This window comes from Cervus elaphus, chromosome X (genome assembly GCF_910594005.1).
Source record: "Cervus elaphus chromosome X, mCerEla1.1, whole genome shotgun sequence".
In the NCBI taxonomy this organism is placed as follows: Eukaryota; Metazoa; Chordata; class Mammalia; order Artiodactyla; family Cervidae; genus Cervus; species Cervus elaphus.
Window position 1 is genome coordinate 111,544,046 of NC_057848.1, and position 19,978 is coordinate 111,564,023.

The 19,978-nt window shown below is 37.6% G+C and overlaps 1 protein-coding gene across 2 annotated transcripts in view; it reads left to right on the forward strand.

The window, feature by feature from the left end:
• The window catches only part of TEX11 (testis expressed 11), a 247,746-nt gene extending 228,524 nt beyond the window's left edge, over positions 1–19,222 (forward strand). For both annotated transcript variants that reach the window (XM_043897600.1, XM_043897601.1), the window contains 2 exons: positions 17,915–18,079; positions 18,977–19,222. In XM_043897600.1, the coding sequence (XP_043753535.1) occupies positions 17,915–18,079; positions 18,977–19,048 (237 nt within the window). In that variant the 3' untranslated portion in view covers positions 19,049–19,222. The remainder of the gene's footprint in view (positions 1–17,914; positions 18,080–18,976) is intronic.
• Positions 19,223–19,978: the final 756 nt, after the last annotated feature.

The following is a 19,978-nucleotide window of genomic DNA, read 5'->3' on the forward strand; positions in this document are numbered from 1 at the left end:
GCAATCACCATCTTCAGTGATTTTGATGGGCTCAATAAAGGACAGAAATGGTATGGACCTAACAGAAGCAGAAGATATGAAGAGGAGGTGGCAAGAATACACAGGAAGAACTGTACAAAAAAGATCTTCACAACCCAGATACTCATGATGGTGTGATCACTCACCTAGAACCAGACATCCTGGAATGTGAAGTCAAGTGGGCCTTAGGAAGCATTGCTACTAACAAAGCTAGTGGAGGTGATGGAATTCCAGTTGAGCGATTTCAAATCCTAAAAGATGATTCTGTGAATTTGCTGTGCCAGCAAATTTGGAAAACTCAGCAGTGGCCACAGGACTGAAAAAAGTCAGTTTTCATTCCAATCCCTAAGAAAGGCAATGCCAAAGAATGCTCAAACTACCACACAATTGCACTCATCTCACACGCTAGCAAAGTAATACTCAAAATTTTCCAAGCCAGGGTTCAACAATACGTGAACCGAGAACTTCCAGATGTTCAAGCTGGTTTTAGAAAAGGCAGAGGAACCAGAGATCAAATTGCCAACATTTGCTGGATCATCGAAAAAGCAAGAGGGTGTCAGAAAAACATCTGTTTCTGCTTTATTGACTATGCCAAAGCCCTTGACTGTGTGGATCACAATAAACTGTGGAAAATTTTGAAAAAGATGGGAATACCAGACCACCTGACCTGCCTCTTGAGAAATCTGTATGCAGGTCAGGAAGCAACAATTAGAACTAGACATGGAACAACAGACTGGCTCCAAATAGGGAAAGGAGTATGTCAAGGCTGTATATTGTCACCCTGCTTATTTAACTTATATGCAAAGTGCATCATGAGAAACGCTGGGCTGGATGAAGCACAAGCTGGAATCAAGATTGCTGGGAGAAATATCAATAACCTCAGATATGCAGATGACACCACCCTTATGGCAGAAAACGAAGAAGAACTAAAGAGCCTCTTGATGAAAGTGAAAGAGGAGAGTGAAAAAGTTGGCTTAAAATTCAGCATTCAGAAAACTAAGATCATGGTTTTGTCATATATGTCTTTTATTATGTTGAGTCACATTCCCTTGCTACCCACTTTTTTGAGCTTTCATCATAAGTGGATGTTGAATTTGATCAAATGCTTTTTCTGTATCTACTGAGATGATGATACAATTTTTATCCTTCATTTTGTTATATGGTATATCATATTTATTGATTTGCAGGTGTTGAACCATCTTTGCATCCCTGGAATAAATCCCACTTAACCATGGTGTATGATTCTTTTAATGAATTGTTGACTTTGGTTTGCTACTGTTTTGTTGAGAATTTTTGCGTCTGTGTTCATCAGCAATATTAACTTGTAATTTTCTTTTCTTGTGGTGTTCTTGTTTGGTTTCGGTATCAGGGTAATGCTGGCCTCATAAAATGTATTTGAAAATGTTCCCTCTTCTTTAATTTTTTGGCAGAGTTTGAGAAGGATAGGTAGTAAATCTTTAATTTTTGGAAGCATTTACCAGGGAAGCCATTCCATCCTGAACTTTCGTTTTTTGGGAGGTATTTGATTACTGATCTGATCTCCTTTACTAGTAATTGGTCTATTCAGGTTTTCTATTTCTTCATGATTCAGTCTTGGTAGGTTGTATGCTTCTAGGAATTGGCCCATTACTTCTAGATTGTCCAATTTGTTGACTTATAATTTTTCATATTATTCTCTTATGATCCTTTGTATTTCAGTAGTATCAATTATAACTTTTACTCTTTCATTTCTGATTTTATCTATTTGAGCCCTCTTTTTTTTTTTGGTTAGTCTAAACTAAAGACTTGTCAATTTTGTCTTCTCAAAGAACCAGCTCTTGGGTGTGTTGATCTTTTCTATTATCTTTTTAGTCTTTACTTCATTTATTTCTGCTCTGATCTTTATTATTTCCTTCTTTCCACTAGTTTTGGTTTTCATTTGTTCTTTTTTCTCTGGTTTCTTTACATGTAAATTTAGTTTGTTTATTTGAGATTTTTCTTGTTTCTTGAGGTAGACCTGCATTGCTATGAACCTCTTTCTTGGAACAACTTTTGCTCTATCCTATAGGTTTTGGTATGTGATATTTATGTTTGGTTTGGTTTTTGGTGTTTTTTTTTGGTATATTTTGACTTCTCTTTTGATTTCTTCAAAGGCCAGTTGGTTTTTCAGTAGCATGTTGTTTTATATCCATATCTTTGTGGTTTTTCTGGTTTTCTTCTTGTAATTGATCTTGAGTTTTTTATGGTCAGAATGGAGAAGGAAATGCAACCCACTCCAGTATTCTTGCCTAGTGGGCTGCTGTCCATGGGGTCGCACAGAGTCAGACATGACTGAAGCGACTTAGCATGCATGCATGCATTGGAGAAGGAAATGGCAACCCACTCCAGTATTCTTGCCTGGAAAATCCCAGGGACAGAGGAGCCCAGTGGGCTGCCATCTGTGTGGTTGCACAGAGTCAGATATGACTGAAGCGACTTAGCAGCAGCAGCAACATGGTCAGAATAGATACTTGATATGATTACAGTCTTCTTAAATTTATTGAGACTTGTTTTATGGCCTAATATGTGATCTATCCTGGAGAATGTTGCATGTGCACTTGAGAAGACTATTCTGCTGCTTTTGGATGGAGTGTTTTATGTCTATTAAGTCCATTGGACTAAAGTGTCATTAAGGCCAATATTTTCTCATTGATTTTCTGTCTGGATGATCCATCCCTTGCTGTAAGTGAGGTGTTAAAATCCTCTACTATTATTGGATTGTTTTCAGTTTCTCCCTTTAGGTTCATTAATATTTGATTTACATATTTTGGTGCGTCTGTTTTAGGTGTGCATATATTTATAATGCTTTATATCTTTCTGAACTGACCTCTTTATCATTATGTAGTGTCCTTATTTTTCTTTTATTATAGTTTTTATTTTGAAGTTTGTTTTGTCTGATTTGAGTATAGCTACACTACCTTTCTTTGGTTTCTTTTGCATGGAATATCTTTTTCCATCCCTCCACACTGTCTGTGTATGTCCTTAGTTCTGAAGTGAATCTCTTGTAGATAGCATGTAGATAGTTCCTGTTTTTCAATCCATTCAGCCACTCTGTGTATTTTATTGTGAGTGTTTCACATGTACCTTTAAAGTAATTATTTTTAGGTATGTACTTACTGCTATTTTGTTAATTATTTCCTATTTCTTTTTGTAGTTTCTCTCTCTCCCTTTCTTCTTCTCTTTCTCTCTTCCCTTGTGCTTTAGTGGCTTTCTTTAATGTTTCTTTTGAGTGTTTCCTATAATTTTTTTCTTCGTGGTTACCATGAGGTTCATATATAACAGCCTGTGTATATACCAGGTTTTGTAAGTTGATAGTAAATTAACATTAAACTCATTCCACAGCTTTTCATTTTTGCTCCATCCTTTACAAGTTTTATATTTCTGATGGCACCTTTTATGTATTTTCATTTTATGCATCCCTTAACTAAGTACTGTAATTATAGTTAATTTTACTGCTTTTGTCTTTTAACCTTCATATTTTCTTCATAAGTGATTGATCTACTACTTTTACTATACATTTACCTTTTTCCAGTAAGTGTTACTTTTATATGTTTTCTTATTATCAATTACTGCCTTTTTTAGCTTAGAGAAATTTCTTTAACATTTCTTGTGAGGCATTCTTAGTGATGATGAATTCCTAAAAGAGTTAAAGCTTTTGCTTATCTGCATATCTCTTAATGACTCCCTCAATTCTGAGTGATAACCTTGCTGGGTAGAAAATTCATGGTTGAAAATTTTTTCCTTGTGGCACTTTCAATATGTCTTGCCACTTCCTTCTGACTTGTAAATTATCTGCTGAAATATCTGCTGATAGTCTTATGTGGTTTCCCTTGAACATAATAAGTTGTTTCTCCTCTTGCTGCTTATAAGATTCTCTCTTATAAAATGTTATCCTTAATTTTACCATTTTAATTATACTGTGTCTTGGCATGGTTTTCTTTGGGTTCATCTTATTTGTAACTCTCTGGGTTTTCTGGACCTAGATGTCTGTTTCCTCTCCCAGATGGGGGTTGTTTTCAGCCATTGTTTCTTCAAGTAATTTTTCTGGTCCTTCTTCTCTCTCTTCTCCTTCTGGGACCCCTTTAATGTGACTAATAATATTCTTGATGTTATCCAAGAGGTCCCTTAAAATATCTTTACTTTTTTTTTTTTAATTCATTTTTTAAATTCATTTTTCATTTTGTTGCTCTAAGTGATTTCCATTACTTTACCTTCCAGCTCACTAATTTGCTGTTAAACCCCTGAAGTGCATTTTTAGCTCAGTTATAACTTCTGTTTGGTTCTTTCTTATTTTCTTCTCTATTTCCTTATATTTTCTTCTCTATTATTCTCCTGAGTTTGGTGAGAATCTTTGTGACTATTACTTTGATCACTTTATTAGGTATATTGTTTATGTTCTTTTCATTAAAATCTTTTTCTGGGGATTTGGTCTTTGGCTTGGAACGTATTCTTCTGTATCCTCATTTTGTCTGACTCTATGCTTATCTACATATATTAGGCAAAATAGCTCCCTCTCCTGGTCTTGAATGAGAGTTCTTGTGTAATAGATGGATCTATGGAGCCTGGAAACACATTCTTCCCTGGACTCAGAGCCAAGCACTAAAGAGATGTCCCTTATGTGGGTTCTTGTGGGGCCACAGCTGCTAATGGGGAGAGTGAGGCAGAGTGTGTGTGCTTATCCCCTCAGTTGTAGCACAGCTATTGCATGGAAGGTTGAAGATGGGGTACATGCTGACCTGGTTGAAAAACAGTTGTTGTATGGGGGATGGGCTCAGGGTGCTCCCCTAGCCCAGTTGTGGTAAGATTGCTGTGCAGGTGGAGAGCACAGGATAACTGCCTGATCTCATTGCATTGCAACTGCTGCACTCAGGAGGGTGGGGGGTAGTGCTCTCACCCAGTCCAGGTATAGTACAGCTGTTGTGTGAGGTAGGCAAGTGCTCAGGGTGCTCACCCAGCCCGGTTGTTGTGTAGGGTGTACAGAGCATGTACAATTGTGTAACCAGGCTAGAGAGCGGACACAAAAAATGGCACCTACCAGCTCAGTCAGCAGCAGTTTAGGATATGATTGCAAAAACGGTGACAGCCAATGCTTCTGTCCCTAGAGAAAGTCTCAGGAAGTTCCTGCCTCCCCAGTAGCTGCTGTAAGATCAGTAAGTAGGTCTCCCTTACTTTAGGTGCTTTTCAAACTTGCTTTTCCTCTGGATCTCAGTGTGAATGGGATTGTCTATGAACCATTTAAGTGCAGGTTCTTCATTCCCTATAGTTCTTCAATTCTCCTGGAACTCTTAATCCCCATTGATTTTTAAAACCAGATATTTTGGGATCCTGTCTTTCTGTTGCTGGATCCAGGGGTTGGGGTGCCTGATGTGGGGTTCAATCTCTTCACTCCTCAAGGGAAAATTCCATATTTTGGTATCCCTCACAACTGTGGGTCACTGCTCCTATAGTGGAATCCCAGGCAAGACCATGTCTCTGCCTCTCCTACCTGTTTCAAAGTGTCTCCTTTATCTTTTGTTTGTGAAGGTGCTGTCCATCTAGTTTTCAGGTCTTTTTCAAAGGAAAATCATTCCAAATACAGCTGTAAATTTGTTGTGTTCATGAGAGGAACTGTGTTCATGGTTTTCCTATGCTACCTTTTTGAACCTCTCCCTTCAGTCTCTATTTTTTAAATTGAAGTTTAGTTGACTTAAAATATTGTGTTAATTTCAGATGTACAGCAAAGTGATTATTTTATAAATATATTTTTCAGATTATTTTCCATTATAGGTTATTATAAGATATTAAATATTGTTCCCTGTGCTATACAGCAGCACTTTGGTACTTATTTATCTGTAGTAGTCTGTATCCATTAATCCAATACTCCTAATTTATCTATCCCCCCTTTCCTCCCTCTGTGGTAACCCCAAGTTTGTTTTCTATGTCTATGAGTCTGTTTCTGTTTTGTATGTAGATTCGTTTTTTTTTTTTTTTACCTTCCACATGTAATATTTGTCTTTCTCTCTCTGACTTACTTCCCTTAGTATGATATTCACTAGGTCCATCCATGTTGCAGCAAATTGCATTATTTCACTTTTTTATGGCTTATATTCCATTGGATGTATATATTCCACATCTTCTTAAGTCAGTTGTATGTTGATGGGCACTTGAGTCGTTTCCTTGTTTTGACTATTGTAAATAATGTTGTTTATGAACATTGGGGTGTATGTATCTTTTCAAAATAGAGTTTTCATCTTTTCTAGATATATGCCTAGGAGTGGGATTGCTGGATCATATGATAACTCTCTTTTTAGTTTTTTAAGGAAACTCCATACTGTTTTCCATAGTGATGCCACCAGTTTACATCCTTACCAACAGTGTAGGAAGGTCTCCTTTTCTCCACACCCTTTCCAGAATTTATTATTTGTAGACTTCTTGATGATGGCCATTCTGACTGATGATAACTCATTGTGGTTTTGATTTGCATTTCTCTAGTAATTAATGATCTTGAGCATCTTTTCATGTGCCTATTGGCTGTTTGTACATCTTCTTTGGAGACGTGTCTATTTAAGTTTTCTGACAATTTCTATTGAGCTTTTTTGATATTGAATTATATAAAATTTTTATATTTCAGATATTAAACCATTGTTTGTTGAATTATTTGCAAATAATTTCTGTCATTCTGCAGGTTGTCTTTTTGTTTTGTTGATGTTTTCCTTATAATTTGTTTTTATTTTGTTTGTCTTGGAAGACTGACCAAAGAAAAATTGCTATGATTTATGTCAGGTAATGTTTTTTCTATGTTAACTTCTAGGAGTTTTTTGGTGTCAGGTCTTATATTTAGGTCTTTAAACCATGTTGAGTTTATTTTTGTATATAGTATGAGGGAATGTTCTAATTTTATTGATCTACATGTAGCTGTCCAGCTTTTCCAACACCACTTACTGAAGGGACTCCTTTTCTCCATTATATATTATGCCTCCTTTGTCGTTGTTGTTCACTCGCTCAGTCATATCTGACTCTTTGTGAACCCATGGACTGTAGCATGCCAGTCCACATGGTAGCATGTGCTTTACCATCTCCCGAAGCTTGCACAAACTCATGTCCATTGAGTCAGTGATGCCATCCAACCATCTCATCTCTGTCGTCCCCTTCTGCCTTCAGTCTTTCCCAGCATCAGGGTCTATTCCAATGAGTTGGCTCTTCACATCAGGTGGCCAAAGTATTGGAGCTTCAGCTTCAGCATCGGTCCTTCCAATGAATATTTAGGATTGATTTCCTTTAGGATTGACTGGTGTGATCTTGCAGTTCAAGGGACTTCCAAGAGTCTTCTCCAACACCACAGTTCAAAAGTATTCTTCAGTATTCAGCCGTCTTTATGGTCCAACTCTCACATCCATACATGAATACTGGAAAAACCATGGCTTTGACTATATGGACCTTTGTCGGCAAAGTAATGTCTCTACTTTTTAATATGCTGTCTAGGTTGGTCATAGCTTTTCTTCCAAGGAGCAAGCATCTTTTAATTTCATGGCTACAATCACCATCTACACTGATTTTGGAGCCCAAGAAAATAAAGTCTCTCACTGTTTCCATCGTTTCCCCATCTATTTGCCATGAAGTGATGGGACTGGATGCCATGATCTTAGTTTTTGAATGTTGAGTTTTAAGCCAGCTGTTTCACTCTTCTCTTACCCTTTCATCAAGAGGCTCTTTAGTTCTTCTTCGCTTCTGCCAGAAGGGTGGTGTCATCTGCATATCTGAGGTTATTGATATTTCTCCCTGCAATCTTGATTCCAGCTTGTGCTTCATCCAGCCTGGCATTTCACGTGATGCACTCTGCATATAAGTTAAATAAGCAGGTTAAATATACAACCTTGAGATACTCTTCCCAATTTGGAACCAGTCTGTTGTTCCATGTCCAGTTTTATTGCTTGACACCAACAGCACAAGCAATAAGATTTTAAAAATCAACAAATTAGATAATAGCAAAATTAAAATTTTTCTCCGAAGGACCATCAAGGAAGTGAAAAGGCAACCTACAGAAGGGCAGTAAACGTTGGGAAATCATATATTTGTTAAAGGACTTGTGCTTAGAATATAGAAAGTGCTCTTACAACTCGATAATATAAAAACAAATGAACTTTAGTGGGCAAAGGATGAGTATAGACAGTTCTCCAAAGAACATATTCACATGACCAGTAAGCATATGAAAGATTCTTGACATCATTAGTCATCAGAGATAGCACACATCAGAACACAGTGATCAAAAAAAAGTGATCTACCACTAAGATGGGTATAATCAAAAGGACATATAATAATAAGTATTGACAAGGATGTGGAGAAATTGGTGATCTCATATACTGTGTTATTCTACAGTAGTACAGCTGCTTTGGAAAACAGTCTGGATAAGTTCCTTAGAAGGTGAAACATGGAGTTACCACATGACCCAGTAATTTCACTTCAAGGTATATACCCATAAAAAATTAAAACAAATGCCAAACAAAGACTTATATAGAAATGTTCATAGCAGCATTATGCATAATAGCCAAAAATGGGAGCAACCCAAATGTCTACCAACTGATGAATGGATAAACAAAATGTGATATGGCCATTAAAAAAAATGAAGTGTTGATACATGCTACAACATGGACCTTGAAAACATTATGCTAAATGAAATATGCTGATCATAAAGGACTGCATACTGTGTGACTTAGGACATTTAACCGAAATGTCCAGAATGGTCCAATTTATAAAAGACAGAAATTAGATTAGTGGTTGCCCAGGGATTGGGGGAGATGGGTGTTGACTGCTAATGGGCATGGTTGTTTCCTTGTAGGGGGATGAAAATATTCTAAAATTGATTGTGGGGGTGGTGGCAGAATTCTGTGAGTATACTAAAAGCTATTGAGTTGTACACTTTAAGTAGGTACATGGTATGGTATGTGAATTATATCTCAATAAAGCTGATACACTTCGGGACCCCTGAAGAGAGCCTGAAAAGATGGCATTTGTGTTCCAGAACATCTACAATTTTGTTAGAGATATGTATGATCGCTATATTTATTAAGATCTTAAGGACAGAGAAAACTGGCTTCAGATATGAGCCCCAGAAAGTCGTAAGTGCAAACACCTCTATTTGCTGGAGTTGGTTTGTATATTACCATAAGCAAGCCTGTGTTGCATTGGGGTGAGTAGCTGCATAGGTGCATTTCTCTGTTGAAGATTAATGGTTCACCTGAGCAGTGCTGGACAGGAGGGTAGTTAATGCAAATGAAAATAAAACTCTTCCAGTTCCCTAACTCGTTGAATGGCACTATCATTCTTCTAGTTGTCCAAGCTAGACATCTAGGAGTTATCCTCAACTCCTCCCTCACTCCCATTTCCATTACTAAGTTCTGTCAATTCTACCTCCTAAATATCGTGTCCATTCATTTTTTCCCATCTTCCACCATCACCAACCTAGTTCAGGTTATCATGTCTTACCTCAGCTACTACAGGAAACTTTTAGCTGGTCTCCTAGCATCTCTTGCTTTCTTCATCTCTCCATATAGCAACCAGAGTGATCTTTTAAATTTTCAAATACATATGACCTTCTTAATATCCTTCAGTAGTTTCCCATTGCTCTTAAAAACCAAAATCCTGAACATGACCTACAAGGGCCTGCCTACCTGTCTGTCCTCATCCTGAGTTACTCTTTCCATCACTCTCTGTACTGCTAACCACACTATACAAGGCCACCAGTTGCTATCTCTTAGACAAATTTGATGACCTCTTTCTTTACCCTGGCCTTCATTAACCACTGCCTCCTTATTGAAATTGTCTTTTCTTTTGTCCTTTATTTTCTCATCACTCTTCTGTGTTATCTTTTTCCTCTTACCACCCAACGGTGAACATTTCTAATATTCTCTGCTCTTTCCTTCTCCATATTCTATACTCTGTCCTTTAAATGGGTTAAATGGGTTGATATTCTCCAACGTGAGTTCCAACCCATATCTGCAACAGCCTACATATCTCCAAAGTTGCCTCAGTCTCAACGTGATTAAAATAGAACTTAACATTATCTTGATCCCTTATCCCCAGAAACATTTTATTACAATTTCTTCTTTTAGTGGTATCAGCATTCTCTGAGCCACTCAAACTGTGTACTTTAAGCCATTTTTAATTGACCTATCTTCCATTCCCCATATCAAACCAAGTTATACTGATTCTTCTTTTAGAACTTTTCTTACATCTTTCCATTTCCATTGTCACTATTCTAGTTCTGACCCTCATCACTTCATACTTTGTCTCTTACAAGTCCATTTAGTCTCACTGTATTTGTTTTCTCACACTTGGGTCTGTTCTAAATACCATTATCATTTCAGTCTTATTAAAACTCCACTTTTATCATATAACTTTCGTTCTCAGAAGGTTTCAGTGAGTTTTCATTGCCAGCAGAATAAATTTCAAAATCTGTAGCCTGTTATGCAAAACCTTTAACACTCCAGCCCAATGTTTTACAAATTAACTTCCACAATATGTTAGTAAATGATCTACATACTCTGGATTAAACAAAGTTACATGGTTTCATTCTGTAAAACTTCCTAAAACTTTTAATGAACTAATGTTCATTATAATGCTCCAAGAGGTTGTATATAGAATGCAGTACTTCCAAAATGTTTTTGACTAAAGAACCCTATTTTTGTATACCATCTGTTAACATTTTTCATGACACTAATGTTCTAAGGAAAAGCATCTAGGAAGTGCTTAGGTAGCCCCATCCTACATTTCCAGTCCTATTTCCCATTAATTTCCCTACATCTGCTTGGGCCAAATGACCATTAGTCCCCCTCAGACTCAAACACAGTCTGAGTCTTTATTGATTCAGTTCTGCCCACGTGAAATGCCCATCTCTTTCTCTGTATATATATTTTTTAAGTTGAGATACAATTCATTTATCATAAAATTTGCAATTTTAAAGTCTATAATTCAGTGGTTTTTAGTATATACACAAAATCCTGCAAATATCATCATTATCTAAATCCAGAACATCTTCATCACCCTGAAAAGAAATCCCATAACCATTAGCAGTCACTCCCCATTCCCCCCTCCCGCAGCCCCTGACAACTACCAATCTGCTGTCTCTCTGGATTTGCCTGTTCTGGACATTTCATATAACCTCTCTATAGCTAGATCACCTGTGCATCTACCCTAAGATCATTTGTTTAGTCATTGTTTAGTTAATCAGTTAAAAATCACAACACGGTCATGTGTCAGGTTGTGAATATGCAAAGGTAGATGACATTCTGTCTTTAAGGAACTCTCAGCCTAGTGGGTTTGGAAGATCCCCTGAGAGGAGGGCATGGCAACCCACTCCAGTATTTTTGCCTGGAGAATCCCCATGGACAGAGGAGCCTGGCGGGCTACAGTCCATGGGGTCGCAAAGAGTTGGCCATGACTGAGTGACTGAACAAAGCACACAGCACAGCCTAGTGGAGGAGACAGACAATACAGCTTGTAAGTCCCACTGTAGTGCTGTGAACAAAGTGTCATAGAAACAAAGTAGTACATATGTATTCATTGTGGAGAGTCAGGGAAAGCCTGAGAGGAGGTAGCATTTGACTGGATGTTGATTGATTTGTTCATTCATTCATTTAGCAAATATGTATTATGCCCTTATTATGTACCTGGCACAGTATTGGACCCTGAAGATACAAAGATGAACAAGAAAAGTTCTCTGTACTCAAGGAGCTCAACCTGGTAGAGGAGATACATAATGCACAGTTTAAAAACAATGTGATATAAGTTGTATTAGAGGAATGTAAAGCTTGCTGTGGGAACAGAAAAAGGAATAACTCTGCTTGTTAATTTGAAGAAAAAGTAGAACTTTATCAGGTGGATAAGGACTGGGTGGGAGTGGTGGCATTTCAAGCAGAAAAACTAGAGCTCTGACTGGCAGCCCAGTGCTCGTTCCTTTGACTGAGCTGGAGCATCTAATGCCTGTGTCACTCTGACTACTCCCTAATCATGTAACTGGTGTGATCCTCTTTATACATGGATGACTTTATACAATGTCTCCCCAGAGGGATTATGTGTCATTTAGGATAAAAGCTTTGTCTTCTCCCTCTTAGCACCCTCATTCTCATAGTGTTTTATGCATAGTAATTTTTTATAAATCCACATGAGTGAAAATATAGCTTAGATAATGTCATTGACACTCTCAAGAAGCTGTTGCTCAGGTCTTCTATCACATGTCCCCTTTGAAGGGCTCGAAACTTCTTGTGTAGATGAAGGGTTTTAACATGGAATGAGCACACAAGTGCTCCCTTTGTGGTCCATCTCCTATACGAGAATTGTGAAAGTTGTTCCTTAGACTCATCCTTTTTGCTATCGCAAAATCTTGTGATCAACCATGTTAAAAGACAAAGGGGAGATTGGTTCAAGATGGCAGAGTAGAAGGACATGTGTTCATCTCCTCCTACAAGAGTACCAAAATTGCAACTAGATGTTGAACAACCATCAACAGTAGGACCCTGGAACTTACCAAAAAAATATACCCCACACCCAAAGACAAAGGAGAAGCTGCAACAAGACAGTAGGAAGGGCATAATCACAGTAAAATCAAATCCCATACCTACTAGGTAGGTGATCCACAAACTGGAGAACAATAATAACAAAGAGCCTCTTGATAAAAGTGAACGATACACAGATGACACCACCCTTATGGCAGAAAGCGAAGAGGAACTAAAGAGCCTCTTGATGAAAGTGAAAGAAGAGAGTGAAAAAGTTGGCTAAAAACTCAACATTCAAGAAACGAAGATCATGGCATCTGGTCCCATCACTTCATAGCAAACAGATGGGGAAACAATGGAAACCATGACAGACTTTCTTTTCTTGGGCTCCAAAATCACTGCAGATGGTGACTGCAGCCAAGAAATTAAAAGACGCTTGTTCCATGGAAGGAAAGTTATGACCAACCTAGACAGCATATTAAAAAGCAGGAAAAAAAAAGCAGAGACATTACTTTGCCAACAGAAGTCTGCCTAGTCAAAGCTTTGGTTTTTCCAGTAGTCATGTATGGATGTGATAGTTAGACTATAAAGAAAGCTGAGCACCAAAGAATTGATGCTTTTGAACTATGGTGTTGGAGAAGACTCTTGAGAGTCCCTTGACAGCAAGGAGATCCAACCAGTCCATCCTAAAGGAAATCAGTCCTGAATATTCATTGGAAGAACTGATGCTGAAGCTGAAACTCCAGTACTTTGGCCACCTGATGCAAATAACTGACTCATTGGAAAAGACCCTGATGCTGGGAATGATTGAAGGTGAAAGGAGAAGGGGATGACAGAGGATGAGATGGTTGGATGGCATCACTGACTCCATGGACATGAGTTTGAGTAAGCTCTGAGAGTTGGTGATGGACAGGGAGGCCTGGTGTACTGCAGTCCATGGGGTCAAAAAGAGTCAGACACGACTGAGCAACTGAACTGAACATGATCCTGCCCACCAGAGCAAGACTCAGGTTTTCCCAACACCACTCCCTCCCATCAGGAAGCTTGCACAAGCCTCTTAGCCTCCTCCATCAGAGGACAGACAGAAGAAGAAAGGAGAGTCCCACAGAGCCTACAACAAAAACTACAGAAAGTTAATCATGATGAAAAAGCAGAAAGTTATGTCCCAGATGAAGGGACAAGATAAAACCCCAGGAAAACAACTAAATGAAGTGGATGTAGACAACCTTCCTGAAAAAGAATTCAGAATAATGACAGTGAAGATGATCCAGAATCTCAGAAAAAGAATGGAGAAGATGCAAGAAATGTTCACCAAAGACCTACAAGAACTAAAGAACAAATAAACAGAGGTGGACAATGCAGTAGAAGGAATCAATAGCAGAATAGCTGAGGCAGCAGAATGGATAAGTGACGTGGAAGACAGAATGGTGGAATTCACTCACTGCCACAAAGCAGAATATAGAAAAAAGAATGAATAGAAATAAAAACAGCCTAAGAGACCTCTGGGACAACATTAAACATACCAATATTTGCATTACAGGGGTCCCAGAAGGAGAAGAGAGAGAGGACCTGAGAAAATATTTGAAAAGAACTAGCTGAAAACTTCCCTAACATGGGAAAGGAAATAGTCAACTAAGTCCAGGAGTCACAGAGAGTCCCAGGCAGGATAAACCCAAGGCAGAACACACTGAGACACATAGACAAGATATTAAAAGCAAAAAGGAAAAATGACTAATAGCATACAAGGGAACTCCCATAGATTATCAGCTGATTTCTCAACAGAAATTCTACAAGCCAGAAGAGAAAGGCATGATATATTTAAAGTGATGAAAGAGAAGAACCTACAACCAAGAATACTCTACCCAGCGAGACTCTCATTCATATTTGATGGAGAAATCAAAAGCTTTCCAGAAAAGCAAAAGTTAAGAGAATTCAGCACCAGGAAACCCAAGATAAGGAAAAGATCTACAAAAAATAAACCCTAAACAATTAAGAAAATGGTATTAAGATCATACATATTGATAATTACCTTAAATATCAATGGATTAAATGCACCAACCAAAAGACATAGAGTGGCTGGCTAGTTGAAAACATGTGCTTGTATGCACTTCCACTTACACCTCACTCTGATTTTAACCCCCTAAATTGTATGTAATTATTTTGTATTGTTAGGTTAATCTTATTTCCATTATGGCTAGTGATTGTAATTATATTTTATTTTTTGTCTGGCTATGGATTGTGAAAACAGATAAACATCTTTTACTATTGTGATTATGTAACTATTACTCATTTAGTACCTTTGTATCATGATTGATCAACAGAAAATAGAATTCTATATCACTAAAACTACCATTTAACAGAAAAACCTGTAATCACTTTTTAAAATTTTTTCCTTTATTTTTAATTGGTAATTGCTTTACAATATTATGTTGGTTTCTGCCATACATCAACATGAATCAGCCATAGGTATATGTATGTCCCCTCCCTCTTGAACCTCCCTCTCACCTCCCACCCCATCCCAGCCCTCTAGGTTGTTATAGAGCCACAGTTTGAGCTCCCTGAGTCATACAGCAAATTCCCACTGGCTGTCTATTTTACAAATGGTAATGTATATGTTTCCGTGCTACTCTCTCCATTCATCCCACCCTCTCCTTCCCCACCCCTGGCGTCCATAAGTCTGTTCTCTATGTCTGCATCTCTATTGCTGCCCTCCAAATAGGTTCATTGGCACCATCTTTCTAGATTCCATATGTATACATTAATATATGATATTTGTTTTTCTTTGTGACTTAACTTCACTCTATAAATAGGCTCTAGGTTCATCCACCTCAAATGCATTCCTTTTTATGGCTGAGTAATACTCCATTTTGTACATGTACCACAACTTCTTTATCCATTCATCTGTCAACAGACATCTAGGTTGCTTCCATGTCCTAGCTATTGTAAATAGTGCTACAGTAAACATTAGGGCACATGTATCTTTTTCAGTTATGGTTTTCTCAGGGTGTATGCCCAATAGTGGGATTGTTGGGCCATATCGTTTTAGTCCTAGTTTTTAAAGGAATCTCTATACTGTCTTCCATAGTGGCTGTATCAGTTTATGTAATTACTTTTTAAATCCAAATGCACATTAGAATTATCTTGGAATTTTTTGAAAAATACAGATGCCCAGATACTGTTTTTTTCTCCAAAGCTCCAGATGTGATTCTGATGAGCAGCCATGTTTAAAAACAACTGAACTGTATGATGATCTTTTATTTTTATCTAGTTTGTTTCACTTTTTCTATTTCATTTAGTTTATGTTTTCCAATTTCTCTTTTTGTTGTTCTCTCTCAAGCCTTTATCAAGTGTAGTAGAAAAGGTTTTGTGTATATATGTATATGCATATATATATAATTTATGATATGTATATATTTTAGAAAAATTATGAATTTTTCCTAGCTAAAAAATTTATGACATTTTGATTCCACTTGTTTGACTAAGTATGAGTAGAATGCTAGATTTCTAATTTATATTCACTCAAAACTTTAATACAATTCCATTTATTCTGGCATATACTATTACTGCTAAAAGTCTAGAAAGTTATTATCTTAGTGATTTAAAAAATTTGAATGAGGCTTAAAACTTCTATTAAAATAATCCAATTCTGAGAATATAAAGAAATACTATGTTGTTTAAAAAACCGAAAATTTAACATGTGATGCAATATTATTAACTAAATTACAGATTTTGTTCAGATTTCACAAAATTTTGCTAGTGTCCATTTTTTGTTCTCATACATTTTCAAGATTCCATGTTGTATTTAGTTGCATTCAGCAACTTCAGCCACATGCAATAAATTCTGATAAATTCTCTTTTCATTTTTATTCTGTTGCAGATACTTTCTAATTTTCCTTGTTACGGCTTCTTAGATACACCCATCATTTAAAAGTGGACATTTAATTTCCAAATACATGGGTTTTTTTCAGTATCTTTGATATTAATCTCTCATTTTGATATTAATTTATTTAAATGCTTTCTTCTCTGCTATCACCCTGTGTTTTTTCAGTCTTTTAACTTTATTGAGGCTTTCAGTGGCTAAGTCAAAGGTCTCTTGGTACATGTCACATTGCATATGTGGGTTATTTTCAAATATCTTTTGATACTGATTTCTAACATAATTCCACAGTGTTTGTTAAAAACTCTGTATGATTTCAAAACCTTTCAACCATGAAATTTTTGCACCTTGTTTTATGTCCCTGGATATGTTCTACTGTCTCCTGGTTTATAGTCTTTGGGAACTTGAATAGAATTTGTATCCTACTGTTGTGTGAAAATTGTGTAAATCTTAATTATGTTGAGTTGGTTCATAGTGCTTTTTGAGTCTGCTGTATCCTTCTACTTTTCTGTCTATTGATTCTATTAATTTTTGAGAGTTTGATATTGAAACTCCAACTAAAAATCTGAATTTATCTACTTAATAAGTGTAATATATAGTGGAACTCTATGAAACTTTGTTCTGTATTTTCTAAGTCTCCTATACATGTGTTATCATACATAATTTAAAAAATAAAATGAAAGAAAAATTTAAAAAGAAATATGTCCTGCATTCATAGCTAGGTAGATACTGTCAATACAAAGATTAGTATTTTTAAATTACAATAAGTTGATTTCAAGTAAAACAGATTACCCTCTGTAATCAGTTTTTACCTTCAAAGTGAAAACTGAGGTCTCCTGGAGAAGGATTTCTGCCTCAAAATTCTAACAGAAATTCTGCCTGGGTTTCCAGCCTACTGGCCTGCCCTAACAGATTTCAGACTCAAGATCACAACATCAAGTCCTACGTGAATTTATAGCCTGCTAGCCTGCTCTACACATTTAAAATTTGCCAACCCCTATATTGTGTGAGCCAGTTCCTTAAAATAAATCTCTATCGATATATGCAAAAAAAAAAAGATTAATATAAGTTCTGTTCCAAACACAGGACTGATTCAGGTCAAGAAAATTAAGAGATTCAATAAAACTGCAGATTCAGTAAAACTGATTCTTGACAAGCTTCTCTGAAAATTAGAGATAGGTATTGGGGAGATAATTGACTGAGGACAGCAACAAGGGAAGCTCCAAACAGGATACAGGTTTTTCTCCTGCTTCAGATAAAACAGAACTCAACGCAAGAGGGCTTCACTGCTTTTTTAGTTTATAGTCGCTTCATGAAGTCTTGCTATGGAACATGCTATAGCTGACAGAACTTCAAGGTGCTCTTCTCCTCCTCTTCTGGAGCACAGGATTGCTCACAGAAGCTATGGGTTTCTTCCTCGGTGTTGGCAGAGCACCCATTGTCTAATAATAATGGGATGCAGCTCTGATAGAATCAGTGCTACAGTGATTGTGACAGTAATACCTGTAAACCTATTGTTCTTGGATTTTAGGAAGGCTACCCAGAAATGGAGATTGTCTGGCTGATGATCAAGTCCTGGAATATTGGCATATATCTGTACAGTAGACGCATGTATGTATCTACTGAAAAATGGTGCGGCCTGTCACTGCGTCTCCTTGACTACCTTGGCTCCCTCAAGAGCACCTATGAAACTCAGGTGAGGAAGAAGAAGGTTAGGGGTGGATGGCATGACTCGGGATAGAGAGGTTCTATCTAGCTCTCAGTAAGGACACAACCCTACCTTCCTTGACTAGGACAGGATCTTGACCATTGTTCCTTTTGGTAGTTCCATGAACTGCAAGAGTTATGGGACTATAAACAGTAATTTCTTATAGTGAAAACCAGGAAGAATGGCAAACAAGGCAAATTTAAGAATAGCAAGTGGAATCTAATTAAGAAAAATGCCAAGGGTGACCTCAGGAAAGATGTTATCACTGTCAATGCCAGTGCACATAGGGAAGACCTCTCTGCAAACAATGACTGTTTAAAAAGACATTTTCTGCAGGAATTCTTTTGAGCAGAATTATTTCTGGGCCCTTAGCTCATCAGGAGGGGCTTGATAGAGAAAAAGTTTTTGTATCAAATAAGAGCAAAGGATATTTTATGTTTTTAGTACCTTATCTTTTATAACGAGTGAGTGAGTGAGTGAAGTCACTCAGTCATGTCTGACTCTTTGCGACCCCGTGGACTGTAGCTCACCAGGCTCCTCCATCCATGGGATTCTCCAGGCAAGAATACTGGAGTGGGTTGCCATTTCCTTCTCCAGGGGAATCTTCCCAACCCAGGGATCGAACTGAGGGCTCCCGCACTGCAGGCAGACGCTTTAACCTCTGAGCTACCAGGGAAGCCCCATCTTTTATAATAGCTGTTAGTAAAATTAAACCTAGTGTCACAGGATCCCTTTTCCCCAAGAGAGCACTATATGTTCTCCCCAGAGTGGTGTTTCAGGTCTCAGAAGGTAAAGGTTAGATTTTCATGCCATCAACATGGGTCTGGGAAGCTTTCCCATATTTCCCTTCCTCTCAAGAAATCTATTTGCTGTTCTCTTTCCCAGGTGAATATTCTGTACAGTGAGCTTGTGGAAGCACTAGATAGAAACAAGGGCTCAGCTTTTAATGAAGAGTGAGAACTGCTGGAACAAGATATATACACTGGCAAGCTGACAGCAACTTGAAGATGTGTGGTTCTAAGATGTTGAATGTTTAAATTCTTAACAAACTTGCTGTTTTGCTTGTTTTTTCCTGCCCTGTTTTCATGTTGTTAAGTGAAATTTCCAAAAATAAAAGCATTTTGACTTTTACTGTTGTGACCAGCTCATTTCTGAGGAACAAATGATTTTTACAAAGTGCTAAGGAACATATATATATTGGGCTTTCCTGGTGGCTCAGACGGTAAAGAATCTGCCTGCAATGCAGGAGACCCAGGTTCAGTCCCTGGGCTGAGAAGATCCTCTGGAGGAGGAAATGGCAACCCACTCCAGTATTCTTGCCTGGAGAATTCCATGGACAGAGGAGCCTGGAGGGCTACAGTCCATGGGGTTGCAAAGAGTCAGACACAATGGAGTAAGTATTGAAATAGCCCATGCCCCATGTGAACAAAAGGGGATGTTCATCCTGATCCAATACAGATTGCATTTCATTCGATAAGTGCTCTAATTCCCAACATCTGAACATAACAGAGAACCATAGACTCTTCATCGGATGTACCTTAGTGGTCCGTGGGCCCAGCATTAATCAGATTTCATGAAATCTATGACATCCTTGTGACTTGGTTGTCCAGGCTCTATCAGAACATATCCTGACAGAAAACACAATCCTGAGACAATGCAATCCACCATTTTTTGCTAATTGGTAAAATACACTTCCTCATACTGAACAGAAATTTGTCTCATAGCAAAGTTTGCTTCCTCTGTTCCCCCTATCATCCTGGCTTTTTTCTTCTGGTTATACATCCTCAGACTCTCTCACCTGTTCCTCATATGATGTAGTTACCTCACCTTTCCCAGAGCCAAAGCCCACGTTCCAGTGAGGTCTGACCCACACAGTTCAGCAATGTC